General features: G+C 40.3%; 1 protein-coding gene and 1 non-coding gene across 2 annotated transcripts; both read right to left on the bottom strand.

Moving 5' to 3' along the window:
* Positions 1-1,616: 1,616 nt before the first annotated feature.
* LOC139137330 (high affinity cationic amino acid transporter 1-like) lies at positions 1,617-18,378 on the bottom strand. Its single transcript, XM_070705363.1, has 4 exons — positions 17,862-18,378; positions 12,289-12,734; positions 3,266-4,556; positions 1,617-2,014 (listed from the first exon to the last, which is right to left on the bottom strand). Exons 1-4 carry the CDS (start codon positions 18,121-18,123, stop codon positions 1,785-1,787), a joined length of 2,229 nt encoding a protein of 742 aa, XP_070561464.1. The 5' UTR covers positions 18,124-18,378; the 3' UTR covers positions 1,617-1,784.
* Trnar-ucu (transfer RNA arginine (anticodon UCU)) lies at positions 8,546-8,632 on the bottom strand. The gene is given in 2 exon segments: positions 8,546-8,581; positions 8,596-8,632. It is a non-coding gene; the product is annotated as a tRNA-Arg (tRNA).
* Positions 18,379-18,856: the final 478 nt, after the last annotated feature.

Here is an 18,856-nt window from a genome sequence, read left to right as displayed (position 1 = left end):
AGTATATGTGTGTATACTGTAGTATACCAAGCATTTTGCCTAGTGAGAGCATCTGAAGGGACGCAGGTCAAAAGCAGATGAGACACACTTCTGCACAGCGAAAAGATACGAGCCTTACCCCAACTAAGGTTGGCCGTAGAGGATGCTGACCACTAAACTCGCTGTTGTGTGCGCTGTTTTCACACATGCTCATCCGACCTCATGAGAGAAAAATATTGACAACACAACAACATGAGAGTAAAACCAAAAAAATATCAATATATATAAACAAAGGAACCATTGAATTACAATTTCCCTTGCTATGGTCACCTTCAGGCCTGTAATTCCCACAAGCTATGATATTCTCCTTGTATAAGTCCTCTGCGCTGAATTCCGTCGATTTTGTTGGTGGCTTGATTCATGCGAAACACATTAACCTTTCCAGTGTTTCACAATTACATAATTACAACGTACAAAACTGGCGCAAGATGCTTGCGACTCCTGGATTCTGAAGAACATACTGGTACTATCCTTCTCTCTGCCCTAACTCGTGAACGTTATTACCTCATTACCAATTACACAGTTTAAAACCACACTCTTGAGCTTAAAGCTACAGGGTCTATGGACGCTCTGTCATGCGAGACGCTATATACAGCTATATAACGACAATCCATAGTGACAGTATATAAACAAGTGCCGGACATACTCTACTGTTTACATCTACGGACAAGATCCCCGTACTGTCAATTTGATTGTCAACCCCGGACATTTGAAAACAATGCTGATGTGTGAACGCCAGGCTATATGGACGCATTGCATTGTCCATTTCTATACAACGAACAGCAAGGGTAAGAATGGCGCCCCCAACGTCCCGTCTCCAGGGCCTTGGATTGAAGCACAGTCCCTCCTCACACTGCTTGAATAAGATGACAAATTTTCCAGACAAGCTCACAACCTTGTGCTTTTAGGTGGATCTTAAGAATATTTCTTTAGCATGCGTCGTAACATACCACGTGATCTAACGTGCAAGGGTCGCCTAAATATCACCTTTGCCACATATACCTGTTATGTATAAACAAGCTATCTGAGTGCAATACTGTTTAGTTGGACGGTGTATTTATATTACTGTGAAAAAATGACCATTGACATACGGATATAATAATAATAATAATAATAATAATAATAATAATGATGATGATGGGTTCTTATATAGCGCACATATCCACAAGTACATGTGCTCAAGGCGCTTTACAATTATTATTACCCCTGGTCACTGGACCTAATATGATACGACTCAACTCCCTGGGGAGCAAACTACAGCTCACATGTGCAGCCAATAAGCGCAGCAGAGCTAAACACACACATTGCAACCACTGTCCTACAAGGTACCCATCACTCCTGGGTGGGAGAAAGCAATGAGGAATAAAGTGCCTTGCTCAAGGACACAACACCATGGCCATGCCGGGGCTCGAACTCACCATCCTGTGATCGTGAGTCCACTGCTCTAGCCACTGGCCCATGATGCCTCCCATATAAATGGAATGCAGGCTTACGTCACCGTCACGGTAACTACATGCTTTTTTTATAAGCAACAAATTCTGACTTTTCTCATACAAAAGCTTTTTGTCTGGTTACACCTACACACCATAATACCGTTTCCCTTAATACAAGCTATCAATCTAATGCAAACTATCTGATCACCGCCTGTGACATCAGTATCATCATTACAACATTTACCACTAGGTGGCGCTGTGCTGATGTGCCACTCATCGATTGCCCTACAGCTCGCAGTGTGTAACACTACCTCATGGATTAACGTCACTGTTTTCTCCTTCTATTTCTTCATAGATGACGTCAGAAAGCATTCTCTTGTTTCTCGTCCTCTTGTTCTGCGTCGGCATCAGTACAGCCGTTATTTCATACCTCGGCATTGGCTGAAGCAGGATGTGCTCTTCTTCCTCTTCCGGTAAACTGTACGTGTACTTCATGGCTTCTCTGCTGTGACAGATTCCGTACATGAAATAAATCAACAATCCTGAGAGGAAAAAAAATCACACTCCTATGAGAGATCTAAAAAATGCTTTTTAGGAATAAAATGCTCCTTACTTCGGTGAATACGGGCAACACTGTACGGCTCCGTGTTGTGAACTGTTTGAGAATGGTCGAACACATCCCGTATAGGTCATTATTGTCGGTCACGTGTTTGAAGACACGGCTTCTTTTTCTATTCTCTAAAACACGGGAAAATGCCTGTTTTTTCACAGTCGTCGACACAATCTGTACGTAGGTCATGTCTAACTGTTGACAACTTATAGTAGTCCCCGGGCTAAAATTCGTTTGTCGACAATAAATATTCAAAATCGTATATAATGTATGTTGTTTGCGAGGCTAACATTTCACCTTGTATATAAACATATACTTTTGCAATAAAAGCATGAATATACGTGAATGTAATCACAACAATAACGACAGTGTAAACAAAGCCACAGCAGTAGGCCTTGGTCCTTCCAGGTAGAATGCGCCTCGGGGACTGATATTTGGACTCTCAAACTGTTTCAATTCTTTTCTGATCTACCACTTGTGGAGGTTCATTTTGAAGCCCAAGGAGAAAGAAAAACTTTCACCGTCTTAGTTTTTCGAAATTCGAAAATTTTACATTTCTCTATAGAGTTAACACAGGGATGGCGGCCATTTTGAATTTCAAATCTCAGTAAATCTTGTGTAATTTGTTTCTCTAGAACCAAAATTTGCACCTGTGCAAATTTTGGCTCTAGAGAACTGAACTGTCAGTGGCCCCATATTTTTATTCTTGATTTTGAAAGAGAATGGTTCAAAGATTCCTTGAGGGAAGTTTGAGCAAAAGTTTAAGTCTTTCACTTACGAGGTGAAATACTACCTTTAGGTAGTATGCGCCTCGAAAGTGAAAGACTTAAACTTCCTAAAGGGAAGTTTCAACCATTCTTTGCCAAAATCAAGAATAATAAGCAGGGGTCACCGTGCAAATTTGCTAACAAAGATACAACTTTATCTTTAAAATTTGCCGATATTTGCAATTCAAAATTTCTGCAATCTCTGTGTCAAATTTAGGGGAAAATGTAAACTTTTGATTTCCACAAAAACTAAGATATGAACTTTTTATTTCTTCCAAGAGCTTTAAAAGTGGACCCAGACAAGTGGTGGACCAGAAAAGAATTGTGAAAACTTGAGAGTCTGTCTTTGGGCGCATTCTACCGTAAAGATCCATACTTCAGCGGACTTTGCCAATCTGAGACTTAATTTTCCTTACCCAGAAACATCCAGACGATGAATCTGATCCATGCTTCGTGAGGTAACGATACGAGAAGATAGATGTTGACAAACAGCGCCAGAGTCGGTAACCATGGCATCACAGGGACTTTGAACAACATCTCCTCCCGGTTCTCCGGTCGCCTCGCTATGACAATGACCGTCAGGAGGGAAAGTACACCGAACAAACAGACGTTGAAGATAACCCATGGGTTCTTGGCGAGGAGATACTCCAAAAAGAAACTGACGACGAAAGCGAATGCAAGTAACCACAGGAACAGAAGAACCGTCGACCAGCTGACAATTTTGCCACTAAGTTCGGTCGGTTTATTGTATTTCCTGTGTGCACTGAACGGACCCTCGATGTGAGTCAATGATGCAACGCGAATTTTCTCCTTGTACTCCTCAACGATAGCATCGATATCAGTTTCAGGTTCATCCTCGGAGTCGGACGATATTGACGTGACGTCCGACTCTTTACTTTTATCCTCGTTCGCGGCGTCATTTTCTTTTTCGTGTCCATGTTCATTTTCATCATGCTGTTCATTTTCCTGTTCATTTGCAGGCTCACTTTGATTTTCTGTTATTTCGTTTGCCATCTTTGGGTACTCTTTTTCATTGCTATTGACTTCAATCAATGAGCCATTCCTCTTCTTTTGCTCATTTTCTTTGTTTCCGTGAATTTCTTTTTCGTCCGGTTTCACAAAAAGCACATCTTCCTCGTCATTCTCGTCTTTCCCGAGTTTGAACTCTGGTTGATATCGCAAGGCAATCACGCATGCGCAAACGATACTGTAAATAAGTAAAACTCCGACAGCGATTAGTTCGACAAGGTCCCTCATTCTGAACAGAAGTGCTGCCGCCCCGGCTAGAATTCCCGCCCCTATCATTGCACTGACGGGAACAGCTCTGTTGCCGTAGGTGTCGCCAAGGAATTTGAAAATAATTCTGTCTTGTGCCATGGCTATGAAAATTCCTATCAAAGGCATCACTGCTCCGAGTAAGCAGACGAAAATGGTGAGGATGGCGGAAACTCCGACGATTATCTTAGCATATTGCACTTTCTTGTATGCGAAGGAGCTCGGTATCGGCACGTCCGAGTCGATTGCCGTGTAGGGCGCCATCAGCGTTATGACAACAGCGATCCCGATGAAGGAGACGAGCGAAACCACAGTTACTATGGAAATCGCAGACGGAGTGTTCCGAGAAGGTCGTTCATTGTTCTTTCCAGCTGTACCGATGATGTCAAAGCCGAGGAACGCGAAGAAACAACAAGCCGCACCAGTAAAAATCTGTAAAAATATTGAATAAAGCATTACAAGCGTTGACTTGAATACGGAGAGAATTTCCCATAATTATTAATAGAGTGTTTGATATTTGGGAAAGCTGGCAGGATGGATCCAAATTATTTTTCTATTTGAAGGCAATTTTTCCACGTGTAACTTTAAAGCTGTTTTGTCGAGTAGCGGCCAAGCAATATTTATTTGATAAGTTCAAAGGCGCGGGCAATCACGTACACTTCGGCACCAACAGATCAGCCTTGATCTTGTTATATGCAATAGTATCTACTATAATCTTTGTTATTTTTTAAAAATTATTTCTTCCATCATCCAACAGGCGAAAGCCCAACCACTGGATGAGTTGCTCACTATGTACAACTCCAATGAAATGATAAGCAATGAGGAATAAAGTGCCTTGGCTCAAAACCGTGTCCAAGTCTCGAGCTCACAATCCTCCGATCGTCAGTCCGGTACCCTACATCTACTTGGCCGTAATACATCGTTTGAAAAGTCTTAAAACACTTGCGTTGAACTTTGGCAACTAAGGTTGAAATTCACAGAATTCTGAGCTGTGGATCGTATCTTTTAACAAGTCTGTAACGAGCGTGCAATGTCAAAAATATATTGGGAGACAGCGTGTGTCAGATATACCTTGAAATCAGGGGATACCCACACCACAAGTAATAGTCTCTATTGCAAAAACAGTGTTCGTATAAGACGGGAAAGTTTTGTTCAACACTATATACTGTATTTACAAATACTAGAAATACTAGTGCCCGAACGAAAGCATTATAAACTGATTCAGCTGTAAAGGACCAGTAACTTGAGGTAACTTTTGATGATTTTTCACGATTATTTTTTGTATATCGATTGCAAGTACTTGTTCTATTTCAAAATGCATGTTAAAAGATCCACGGTTTATGCATGTCAGTAATATGCCAATTCTGAAAAGAGACGCAAAAAATGACTTTACAGAATTATCAGTGATATTTTGTTGTTAAAACAATAAATCTATAAAGTGATGCATATTGCTGTAGTCTGGATGGTTCACATTTCGCGATTTATATACCATTTCTGGCTAAAAAGGTTTTAGCCACTGACTTTCGTCTGGGTGATTTACACTGCTTCCGTTATATTAAAGTACAATAAAGAAATAAAATCAATCAATCGATCGATCGATCGATCGATCGACCAATCAATCAATCAACCATCAGTCAATTAAAGAACATGCTTTCTAATACTTTTACATTTCACGATGTCCTTGCACATTTCTTTGACATTGATCTACTCAAAGGCTGGGAGATATTGTATTGACTTCCAAAAACACGATTGGAGCTAATTTGGGATAATTGGATCTTCATATTTTTCAAATTTCTCAAAAATGTTAGGTGCCTTATAGCTGAATGTTGCAATATTACAAAGTACTCATAGAAACAAGTGTATCATTTAAAAAGAAAAACAGATGAGCTCACATTTGCAGATTAAACAGATATTACTTCACCATCCAATTATCCCAAATTAGTTCCAATCATGTTTGTTGAAAAATGTTTACATTTGAATTCTAGTCCCGGCCAGGAGTCACTTTCCAACAATAACAAAGCAGTTTACACATGTACAGGCTGAGTTGACAGGCTGAATACTGTGTAAATCAAATGCTTTGGGGAGTAGAACAAGGAATCATGGTTACATTAAAAACAAAAATAGTGGAAAAACCCATATCCAAAGTTAGAGTTACTGACTCTTAAAAGCTAGGCCACAAGGGAAGAAATATGCACCCCAAGTATAAATGCTGCCTCAGCTGCAGCTAAAGAGCGCACTGCAGCCACAACAACCAAGGATTCTCTGTCCCAACGTTTTTTACATCCTCCAAGAACTTAGAAAGGTGTACCCCTAACATGAAAAGTGTGCTGCTGTAAGCTCAAGCTTGGCGCGATGGTACCGTAGACAACCACGGTTCATGTTACACCGTAAGCCAACCAAGTTCTCTACAAGTCGGAATTCGTTTGCGTGCGCAGTGGTAGTCGTCATATGCGAAACCCTTAATCACTGATGAACTGGCAATAAGGGAGCCTTCAGTAATTACAGGTGGGGGTGGGCCGGGGGAATTGGGGGGAGGGTCACTTTTTAGAAAACAGTTCAAGGGGGAGGGTCACTTTTTATAAACCTATCTTGGGGGGAGGGTCACTTTTGACAGAAGCTGATATTATGGCCAAAACTTTGATAGTCCGTGTGATATTTCCTGAATAGGAAATCACCAACAAAATACGCACACACTTATAGACCCCTATGCATAGTGAATCGACATTTTGGTGAAATTCAAAAATCAAATTTCTTGCACAACCATGGACTTGTAACCACTCTAGTCTAATCAAGAACGATAATCTTAATAATCAAGCATACATAAATGCACAGATTTATCTAATTTTGTACTGAAAAAAAATTATTCATAGTTTCATCATAGACCCCTATACATAGTGAATCAACATTTTGGGGAAATTCCAAAATCAAATTTCTTGCACAACCATGGACTTGTAACCACTCTAGCCTAATCAAGACAATTAATATTAATAATTAAGAGTACACAAATGCAAAGATTTACCTATTATTGTATTGGAAAAAACTTTTCATAATTTCACCATAAACACCATGGATAGTGAACCAACTTTTTAGATGAAATTCAGAAATCAATTTCTTGTACACAAATGTTCATTTTACTTCCCTATTCAAGCAAAGTATATTTAAATACATTATCAAACATATATAAAATACAGATATAGCATGTTTTGTGTGGGTAAATTGTCAATAATTTGCCTGATAGACTTCTTGTATTATGATTTGATATTTTTGGATGTAGCACTACATCAGCTACATCTTGCCTTCTTATAGTTGCACAAAGTATGGTTACCCTCCCTAAAATGTATGAAATACCATATCTCTTCAAAAATTCTTGCGTGATAAATTGCGACTGTCCCTCTAAAAACACCAGCCCTCCCCTCTGTAATTTGTCCCTAACATAACAATTGAACCAATTGTTATGTAAATTAGCTGATACTGTTTTAGTTATTCCAGGGGAGAATACCGCAGTGGTGGGGGGGGGAGGTCAAGTTTTAGAATGTCGGACAAGGGGGAGGGTCACATTTTAGACAGGAGGATTGGGGGGAGGGTCACATTTTACGGTACAGGTGTTCGAGAAATTCCCCCGGCCCCCCCCCCCCCCTGTAATTACTGAAGGCTCCCTAATCTTTGGCGAAAAGACTCATTTCAAAATTTAAAAAAAGGTGACGGCCCGTAGTACTACTTTTCAAGTTACTGAGGTACGCCTAATAAATGCACTGGCAGACGCGCTTTCCCTTGGTTCTAAATTTTTGAGTTCTTTTCATGAATTCACTTCCTCGCCGGGGACCGGTTCCATTTTGAGCGTACTACCATGGGAACTGCCTGAGTTGTACAGCCCTAGAATGTATAATGTGAAGAAGCCCACGAGATCCGCCAGCAGCTTGAAGTGGCTGTGGTTTTGGTGAGGCTGATGTTGAATCAATACGCAAGCCAAGCTGCTGCCATTCCATGTATTGCGAGGCGATCTCTAAATTAGCATAACAATTGGAACTGAAAGGATGACGTCACGCATGCAAGTCAAAACCCCATTGCATTTGGTGAAGTTCACGCTCGAGCATATATCGTCGATGAAAATTGGTTGCACATCATACACTGAGGATAGGAACGACTGTTTTACAAAAAATTTCAACTTCGGAGTTTAAACGAAATTATTGCGACTAGCATGTGCCAGAAATACGATACATTAAAGCTTATGAACGAATCTTCACCGGGAATCTTAGTCAGACTATAGTGTTCCAGTAGTATTCCTCGTTGAGTCCCCAAGGAGCATGCTTCTCACAGAAAATGATAAAAACGGTTTTTTTAAAACTAACAGCGTAAATAAGGTAGAAGAAAGTAAAAAATATGGTCCGAATTCGCCGATTGATTGTTTAAAAAAATAGTAGCGTCTCCGGTGGGACTCGAACCCACAGCCTCCGAATATCATACAATCCTCTAGAAGTCCGACGCGCTATCCATTGCGCCACGGAGACCCCGTTATATATTACGAGTTTTATTGCATTTTAATAGGCTGCATCACACGTACATTAACTCTCCGTCATAATGCTACCGAAACTTTGAGTTGGGGTTTGTTGTTGCTTCCGAATATAGTAAATACTTTAGTGTTTTACGAAACTCAAATGCCAACGCTCTGCATTGTGGGTAAAAGCACGGTCGATCCCTCCTTTTGTGGAGCGCTGCGTCGGTTGCAGGGTTGTGCGTGTTCAGTGTTGCTGCGGCCCCACTCCCCCAACATAATCTACAAAGGGAGTGGTAGGGCTACGGATCCGCAGCAAGTTCAGTGTTGTGAATACCGTAGTGGTGCGTGTACAAGCTCTGCATGGCAGGGCTGTGTGTTAACGGCATTATACCACGGTTACGAGTGTAGTGATACATAGCGGCCGCCGCGTAGTATGCATAGAATCTATGCATACTACGCGGCGGCCGCTATGTATCACTACACTCGTAACTGTGCATTATACGGCCTCCCAGCACATTGTGGTAGGAGGCCGTATAACGACGGTAACACACAGCCCTGCCACTGTGGCCCTGCCTAGACTCTCCACAGTCGCTGTGCCTTGTTTTGTTCGCGCCAACGATGGGCCTGCATTCGAAGGCTACGCTGTGCTAAACACTGCTAGCTGTGAGCACGCGCTGCCAGACACAGCGACTGTCCGTTCTTGCAAGTATATGAATATTCATAAGGGTAGTGACGTCAAAAGAAACACCTATCTAACTGGGCGGAGAGAATATATACTAGTAGCTGGTAGACCTATATACCGGGTATGTTTTTATTTTTCATTTTTAATTTTATTTGGCTATGCTACCTGTCATTTTTGTTTTGATTAACGGATGTGTGGAGTTCTATAAAGTACCCGGATCAGGCAGAAATCCGACCGGTCGCTTGCAAGAACGTCCAGACCCTGGGATTCGCGTCGCGTCTCTGAAAGGCGCGCGCGTGTTCCAACAGGGAAGAACGCGAATCACAGGGTCTCTGCCAGACTAAGCCCTGCCATGCAGAGCTACCGTAGACCCTAGCCTGGCACCCTACGTGTATGTCGCCAATGATTGCCGAACGTACTCTTACTCTCGCGACACATACGCGCCGTGGCTGTACAGGGGCTGTAGCTGGACGAGGCTATATAGGACGGACGTGCGTATCCATAGTAGGTGTTTGTGTTGTTGTTTATGTTTATATTAGTCGTGTTATTATTGTTGTTGACCAGTAAAATTCAACGAACATATAATTTGTGCTGTTGTTCTTATTGTTGTTTACGTTGATAAGTCGTATTCTTGTCGTTGTCATTTTGTTGACCAGTTCAACGAACATAACTGTTGTGTTGTTGTTGTTGTTGTTGTTTTAAACGTTATGTAGATGTCATAAGAAACGCTACAAGGACACTATCATTGTTTGACCCGTTGGAACCCTCTGCCAACGTACTCTCTCTTCATACACTGAAGCTTTGCAGTGTACGTTGGCAGAGAGTCCCATCGGGTCAAATATAGGTCAAGATTTCTGGCATAAATTGATACTGAGTCTTTCAATATTTTTAATTAGTTTATCAGTTTTTTCTTCTATAGGATCCGCGAGATGCGGTTCAAAAGAGGCTTACAAGTAACAACCCTATCGAGCAGTGTCGTGCGATGACAAACCTTTATACACATTTTAAAGAGCTGCAGTAGTAAAATTATGGGATATATATCCAGGGTACTACCTGTGAAATGCAAAAATCAATCAAACAAGAGATATGAAGGGCGTGCACATACCATACGAGCGAGAGTCAACCGCGGATCGCTGTTAAGCTGAAAGGCGACCGAGCTCGAGGCATTCCTGACCTAAGCAGTAGGACTTCTGCGACAAATTTCTGAATGTACTTCAAATTATCATGGAGCGCCAATTAAAACATTCTTTATCGTGTGACACACGGTTTTATGCATCTACATGCATCGAATATTACATGTAACTGGAAGCCTTAAATTTTTGCAATACTATGTTTCAGGTAATTCCATTTTGTCATCGTTGAGATCAAATGTCAATGCAATAGGCATATTTGACTAGAGAAGCAAATTTTATACCAAAATTCACATATTTAAGCTGAGAACTTCAAATACCATGGCAGTCTCTCTCTCTCTCTCTCTCTCTCTCTCTCTCTCTCTCTCTCTCTCTCTCTCTCTCTCTCTCTCTCTCTCTCTCTCCAATTTGTCTAAAATACAGCTTTTTAAAAGTTAATTTTATCTACTTATTTTCAAAGCCACACTCAAATATCGATGGAAGTGTGATTTTGATTTTAAAAATTTGTCACAGAAATTTCTTCAGGACGAGGGTACTATATATGCCTGTTGAACCGATCAGCAGTGGAGCATTGGATCATGTATAGGGTCCAATAAAGGAATGAAAATAAAGATACCTCTCACATACACCTAAGAATGAGTGTAAGTATAAGTTTACCAGCAATAGGCGCGAATATTTTGAAGGGTCAATATAATTGGTGCGTTAAAATACGAAAACTGCAAAAATTTGGCAAAAAATAAGGCAAGGTTCGCTTCGTTTTATCTCTAGATTTTCTGCCAAAATTTATGTATTTCAAAATGAGCTTTCCTATTTCTATATACTGAACCATGTGCTATCTATATCTGTCTTCTCTCTGTCCACCTATCGAGCACCTATCGAGCACTAAATCAATCGATCGATGATCTATCTACATTATCTGATTCACTAATTTCTCGCTATTATCTGATATTCCTTACAAGGGTGACATAATATAAAATCGTGCGGAAGAGCACATTGCGCTGCGCTTCGGGAGCAGATATAACAATTTTTTACAATTCTTTCCTGGTCTACCACTTGTGGCGGCTCATTTTAAAGCTATTCAAGTGAGAAAAAAAATTACTGTCTTAGTTTTTCGAAAACTTAAAATTTTATTTTTCCTCATAGAGTTAAGACAAGGATGGCAGTCATTTTGATTTCAAAATATCGGTAAATATTGGGTAATTTGTTTCTCTAGTACCAAACTTTGCACGGGTGATCCGTGATTTTTATTCTGGATTTGGGAAATTGGTAAGATAATGGTTAAAACTTTCCTTTAGGAAAGTATGAGCAAAAGTTTATGTCTTTCACTTTCGAGGCGCACACTACCTTCAGATTGCTAGACCTTTCGTCAGTGCAGTTCAAGTTGAAGATTTATACAAGCGGTTTGTCACGGACTTTTGAAAGACTTAACATCGCAAATCTGCGCATGTGCTATTCAACCTTTTACGCTAACATGTCTTGCTCGACTTGGTTCCCCTAGGCAGACTTTGAATCTTCAATTATTGTTCAAATTGTCGGTCACAGTCAGTATGAGGTTCGCCATAACTGCGGTGCCTATCACTGCAAAGGCTTTTCAAATCGTTTGTTACTAGAGAGATGGTGAGTGACATTTGCAGATCGATGGTACATTCTGAGTGAGGCAATCAGAGATAATAAAATTCTGGAAGCAACAGTTGCACCCCCCCCCCCCCCACCTTCCGTGTCGGGCTGGGAAACAAAATGTTGTTTCGTCATGTGGTCAAATATGTCAAGACATAAATTAAAAGATTAGACTTGATATCGTGAACTGTGTATTCAAGAAGATTATTTTGGAATAAATAGGAGAATATGAACTCTTACCCCTCTTACGCCGTAGGGGGCGTAACCGTCGCCAAGGTTCCAGTTTCCAGGTGTGGCATAGAAACTCCCCACGGCGATGGTGAATAGTACGATGGTGAAATTGAAAACCGTACAAATATCCATGCATGGTACCGAATGTTTCACTCCCACAATGGTGAGCAGCGTTGCTATGAGAACGAGACTAAACGCCATGAAATCAGGAAAAGTGTCGAAATACTGCATGCCCCCCACGGCGCCGACGATGCCTTGACGAACGGGATTTCCCATCAGGTAGTCCAGAGTGGCGCTGATGGATCGGGCACATAATGCTGAGGCGGCGGTGTACACCAAAACGAGGCTCCACCCGACGAGAAACGCAGTAAGTTCTCCAACCAGGATGTAGGTATAGGTGTACACAGTTGACAACTTCCGTGGCACCCTTGCTGAGAATTCTGCATAACACAAACCTGGGTAGGAGATACGAAACAATAAATTCGTATTAGATCGTGAGCTCCCTGCGCAACCGTAAAATATATCAAAGTCATCGATTATAGTGACAAAAACGTTGACAACTAATATTGCAGTCGTTGGTAGTCTTAGCAGAAAAAACACACATGCATTTCCGAGGGCAGAGTGAAGAAGAGAAAAACAGCTTAGCAACAAGATCACCGATTGTTTCCAAGGAAACTTACTCTTTGCTTGAACCATGGGCATATTTTTCTTAAATCTCAAATTAAGTGATGAAATCAGAAATTTCAAATTGGGGGGGGGGGCAATTTTTACAAATCAATCGAATAACGCAGGCGCTATTTTGTGATTAATCACCATGGAAATCAGGCAAATGTAAACTCTGGGAGGCAATACCGTATGCTTGGATCTCAGTTGATGACCGTTTATTTTTATTAATGGGTTTCGCTGTTCCTTTCCAACAAAATTGTAGATTTTTCCTCTATGAACAAATTCTTTACTCAGGGATTTTTTTTTATTTTAAACAGATATAGCAAATTGTTTCATCGCTATAAAATATACCATCAGAGCTTTTAACGCATGCGTAGTATAGATTATGTTTCCTTAGATATTTTCAATTTTCTCTTACCGCGGCCTTGGAATAACATATATTGATAAGGGAATTTCACTGCAATTGCGTTAAAAACCTAACACCACTTTCAGGAGGTAATATCGATAATGAGTACAAGACCACAGTTGACCTTGGCCTAACAATTTGAAAGTAGACCGGCCGCCAGATGTTAACTTAATACTACACACAAGCTGGGCCAGTGATTTTAAGCAACGCGATAATAATGCTGTTCTATACAATTTGTCAGCAACGACCGTGATAGCCTGTAACCTCGATGACGTCAGTCCTAAAGCTCGGCGACATGAGGTCTGTATGGCTCTTGGATGCGTGTTATTGCCGCAACCAATCAGAGCTCAGTGCTGTTGCCATGGGTTCACGATAAAATATTAGTGTCAACGTCATTGTTGGTTTAATTTTCACTGTCGCTATTGCAGTGTAACGTGGAGCGTTTTTGAAACTTCTGAAAAGTACACAGACATCATAACATATAAAGTCTTGCTTTATAAAACACTGCAACCGAAACTGAATTTATTGTTATTGAAGAATTTGCGAACTAAATCCTTTTTCTACCCCACGTGGTTTTATATTTCATTTTTTCTTTCCCAACCTAAGAACTTCTCTCGCGATAATCACATTAATATCACTGTAACTATACATTCTGTACTAACTTTACTTTAATTGGTAGATTTCCTTTGACCGTAATATTTTTGACGGATATTCCTTGTATTCCCCGTCGTCCATCATATATGCAAATAGACAACTTTTTAAAGTAATTTGAAAACAAATTGTTCAATTCGCATATGACAACAAAAACTGAGGCATCGTCATAAAGCCGGCCATACTCCTCTGTAATATCACCACTTAATCCGGCGACCATTATCAATTTGATCATTGACTTAATTATCAATCAAATTTATGGAACTCTTTGAGCGCCAAAGTCATTTTTTGTCACTTTTATAAACAATACCCTGACAATTTTTTTCAGAATTTTGATAAAAATCTGTAGCCAATGAAATGTGATGTCTGTTTGGTCCAAAATTATCAAAAAATTACAGAAAGATTCAATAAAAATTGGTAAAATGTTACATTAAAATTTTGGTGGGAAACATTATAGCACTCAAAGAGTTAAGAATATGATAGTGAAAGGAGTATCCAAGAGAAAAAAATGACGATTTAACGTATAGAAGAGAGCGAGTGCGAGTTGTGGACCTTTGAAATAATGAAACGTGATGTCTGTTTGGTCCAAATTTATCAAAAAAAATTACAGAAAGATTCATAAAAATTGGTAAAACGTTGCATTAAAATGTTGGTGGGTTTTTGTAAAATTTGTAAAAGGTGTACGTCATTTTAGCTTCAAACATCGGTATACTGTGTGAAACAAACATTGCACGGAAACTCAAAGTACGGGCTAAGCAATTAGTAATTTGCATTTATTGTAATAAACTACTCGAAGAGAATCAAAGTGAATTCCTGTCTGGACTAAAATACAGTTTTCAACAACTTGATGACAAGGGACACCGCACACGTACAGCTTGTGTTGACAAGTGCGCCCCTGGCTTGCCGCGCCATGGTTTTGGGACTAGAACATGAAAATTGCATCTTAAGAAGGGTACACTATGATGGAAAATACTTCGAAAGTTACAGCTACCAAAATTCATGTTTCGAGTTGAACGCTAACATTATTTATATATCGCTAAAAAGCAGAGTAGTGAGAAAACTTTCTTATTCAACATCGTTCATAACATTTGACAGCGAAAATTTTACGCTACGTCATTGCAGACCGAAGAAAAAATGCTCGGTACAAAACAAGGATTCAAAATAAGAATCACATGCCTCGGAATATCCATGTCAATAGGGATTTGTAAATAGCATCCACTGGTTTAAGCGATCAACGGCTTTGGCAGCGACCAAAAACAAACACACACTGGACTATTAAAGGACCTACAGTCCTGGTGATCTCTTCTAAAAATACCACACAAGTCAGTGAAATATTAACCATCTTTATTTTGTCTTTATTTATATATTTCTCACCTCGCATAACCCACACTGAGATGCAATTCGTACAATTTGGCAGACCCTATTAGATGTCAGCACACATGAAAAATTTGTCTTTCCTCAGTGTAAACATTTCTTTTTCCTGCTATATCCGCACTGGTATCGATCAAACGCAAATTTGTATGCATCTGTGTTGTCCTATTCCGGGAAAACGTTTGTCACAAAGATCAATGGAATCAAGAAAAAAATTATCTTAGTCCCCCCCCCCCCCCCCCATTATCCCATTATCTCAGTCCTCCCCAAATGTTTCGACTGAAATGACTGGACAAAGTATTTAAAAACTTCTAAAACTGCTGCGATATTGATATTTTCCAGTCACTCCGCGATATGTACAAGATAACGGTTCTTTAAAGGCCTGGTGTCATGTGTCAGATTGTTTTGCCAGGAAATTTACTTATGAGATTACGATTTCAATGGAGAACACACAAAGGTTCTGACAACTCCATTATCCCCTTACAGACTACAACAAACTTAATCCCGGGATCGAGTCCTCGGCCTTTAATATATAAAAATGAGTGATACAATCTACTATACCAAAGTAGTTATCTTGGAAGTATCGTCGCCGGGCAACCTACACATTACTTCCGCCTCCTACGATGAACGACACATCCTGTGTCAACTTCTCCCAGAAACGGTGCCGCGCTGAGTCAACTTGCTACGCTACTAACTTGCTCCCTGCTATCCTAATTTCTACCGATTGCTTGCTTGTATGCTTGTTACATTTTGAAAATCTACTAACCACAGTTTTTGTCGTATTTATGAAATGCTGCGTTCAATTCTTCGGATCGTTTGGGCTTGATCAATAATTGAAAAGACGGTTACATGTTAAATTTTCTTTTATCCAACTTTGGTTGTGACATGGAGGCAGAAGACAAACAGATCGGAATAAAAAAATGAAAAATTTATGACAAGTGTTTATGGCGGAGGTTGTAAATTAATATGCACAGGTTGGCGGTGACAGATGTACAAGAGCTTTTACTGGCCATAACAGGTGTTGAAAACGATACAAACATTAAATATTCTTAGTTATTTGCAATGGCACGAATGAACAATTTATATAAATAACGAAAACAGGGAATTATCAATCATAATAGGATGTCAAAGAGACTTGCGAATGCAACACTATCTCCGTCGTATCCATGACACGTAGCGTTTTCGCGACAAGTTCCAAAACATCACATTTTAAAAAGTGCTCTTCAGAAAAAAGTATTATCATCAGATTGGAATTTTATCCTTATTAGAATAAAAAAAGACGGATTTCCAAAGTGGAGATTTATTCAGCAAAAGCTGTAATTGTTGAAATTCGTGTTTTATCCCATTTACATGGCGCAGGTTTCTGATCGATCAATAAACATTACGTGTTTTACTACATATGTTGTTGCAGATTTTAAAAGCTTTTTTAGCAAGTGTCGATAATTAAGATTAATTTGACCGTAATTACCCCATTTCGAAAGTAATCATTCGTTTAATCGGGAGAATAAGCGATAGAAACAAGTATCCACTTGTTATGATCGACGAACGCGGTGCCGTACTCAGTCACAATGTACCACAGACTATAGGGCCTACACGTATATCTACTGCTGTGTAACCCGGATGAGTATGTACAGCAAAGAAAGAACATATGTTTCCCTGAGGCGATATAAAACTAAGACGCCTCTCTCGACTAAAAAAAACAAGTAAAAGTCCACATCATCATAGTTGAGGGTAGTTCCACATAGAAACAACGCTGAATGGAAAAATATCGTACCAGTGTCATGTGACTACTTTGCATAACAAAAACCACGCGTACGAGATGACGATAGTATCAATATGGTATGGTAATCACATTCGCGGTGCGATTTTTCATGATAAAAAATTCATGTTAAAACGAGTGGAATTCGCAGAGAGCGTTTCCAGAAGAGATATCTTGTTGAGGTCATGATTAATTGGACGGCTCGATTTAAAATAATCGGATTTTGTCGTCGTTTACGGTGGAACACCACTCCATCGGCGCAGCAGCCGTTTACAAGTGGCAGGCATAAATGCACATAATACGCTATATTCATTACGTTTGTGTGTGTATGAGTGATGTGGCTCAACATCGCGATATCTCACAGATAGAGACCAATTTCGAACGCGTCGCTTGATTTTAATCCTAGATACCACGGAATAACCATTTGAATATTTAATAACCATGGTGTTCGTAGTTGTTGTAATTAATGACCAAAAGCGAAGTGTACCTTCGGTTATTGCTGCAGTGTGGCTCGGTGAGGTTACACGTTGCTGCAGAGATGTAAACAAAAGTACCGTGCGAGTTCGCGGTGGTGGTATTGTTTGGATAACAGACTGATATAAAATTGTCTTCGCATCATTCGCCATCACAATATCTTTTTGCACACCTCAGTTTCCATTGCTATTAGCTCGTCAGAAATTGCACACAAGCTAACACGGTAAAAATAAGCATTCATCTATTAACACTCACCCGTTAGTAAGCTGGCCACAGCAGCGATAGTCAGCGATATCAGAGTAGACGGTCCACCCATACCACTGGCTACCTGGCCGACGATGATGAAAACCCCGATACCAATGTGGTTTCCAACGCCCAGTTTCGTCATCTCGAACATGCTTAGACTCGTCTTCGATGACGATGCAGTCTCCGGTTCCGCCGTCAGTCTCTCCAGCTCGCCCTTGGTGCGGAACATGGCCGCAGACAGGCGGGTGAACAGCTCTGACACCACGGCCATGTTGACATGTGTACACCCGTGCTCTCTGTGTGTGCACCTGGTAAATGTTTCGCCGCGACAGCCGTTCTATTCGTTGACAGGGAGGAATAACGAGAATTGGTAACTGCCCGAGGCACTTCAACGCGCCATCACAGCCACTAGCATACTCTGCTCCGTATACGGTAGAACCAAATCTCGAACAAAGCAGATATCAAACTTTCACTGAGACCGTCTACCGTTTTTTTCGCTTGAATGCATAGGTCTACCAACGGCTGTGTGATTACCGCATACAGATCAGTGGGATCCGTTATACATATGCAAATTGCAGCGTAAACAAATGTCACAACGTAAGGCGATGCAAAAAAAACCTCACCGCATCACATACTGTTCTTCGTTTAAAAATAACTCGGTACGATAGACAAGCTCGTATTTTACAACTGAAATAGAAATGTCGACGAGGCTTGGTCGGTAACATAAACAGGAAACATTTTGCCCTCGGGTGTTTTTTTTTCAATTTTAGCTCTATCAGCAAAGTAATTGGAAGGGCATATAATTTTTGTTCAAATCATTTTAAAATTAAAAGGATATTATATTCCTCTCATGTCGTCATTCTAAGATTGCAAATATTTTGGCTATATTATATGAAATGTTTTAGCGATCTAATGCCAGTAGAGTTTCTCACAGTCTTCACCCTGATGTGAATTTTTACCCGAGAAAAGCCCAGCCTCTTCCAAGTTGACTTCGACGTCCTGTT

The sequence above is a fragment of the Ptychodera flava genome, chromosome 7, assembly GCF_041260155.1.
Source record: "Ptychodera flava strain L36383 chromosome 7, AS_Pfla_20210202, whole genome shotgun sequence".
Taxonomy (NCBI): Eukaryota; Metazoa; Hemichordata; class Enteropneusta; family Ptychoderidae; genus Ptychodera; species Ptychodera flava.
The sequence above is the reverse complement of the archived record's forward strand: the minus strand, read 5'-3'. Positions and strand labels throughout refer to the sequence as shown.

What these genes read in the sequence shown, in the direction of transcription:
- LOC139137330 (XM_070705363.1), bottom strand. Translation starts at nt 18,123, where the DNA reads ATGGCCGTGGTGTCAGAGCTGTTCACCCGCCTGTCTGCGGCCATGTTC. An exon ending in TGTGGCCAGCTTACTAACGG is followed by an intron (nt 12,735 to 17,861) that starts GTGAGTGTTAAT and finishes TCTCCTACCCAG; the next exon opens with GTTTGTGTTATGCAGAATTC. An exon ending in CATCGTCTGGATGTTTCTGG is followed by an intron (nt 2,015 to 3,265) that starts GTAAGGAAAATT and finishes TTTTCCTCTCAG; the next exon opens with GATTGTTGATTTATTTCATG.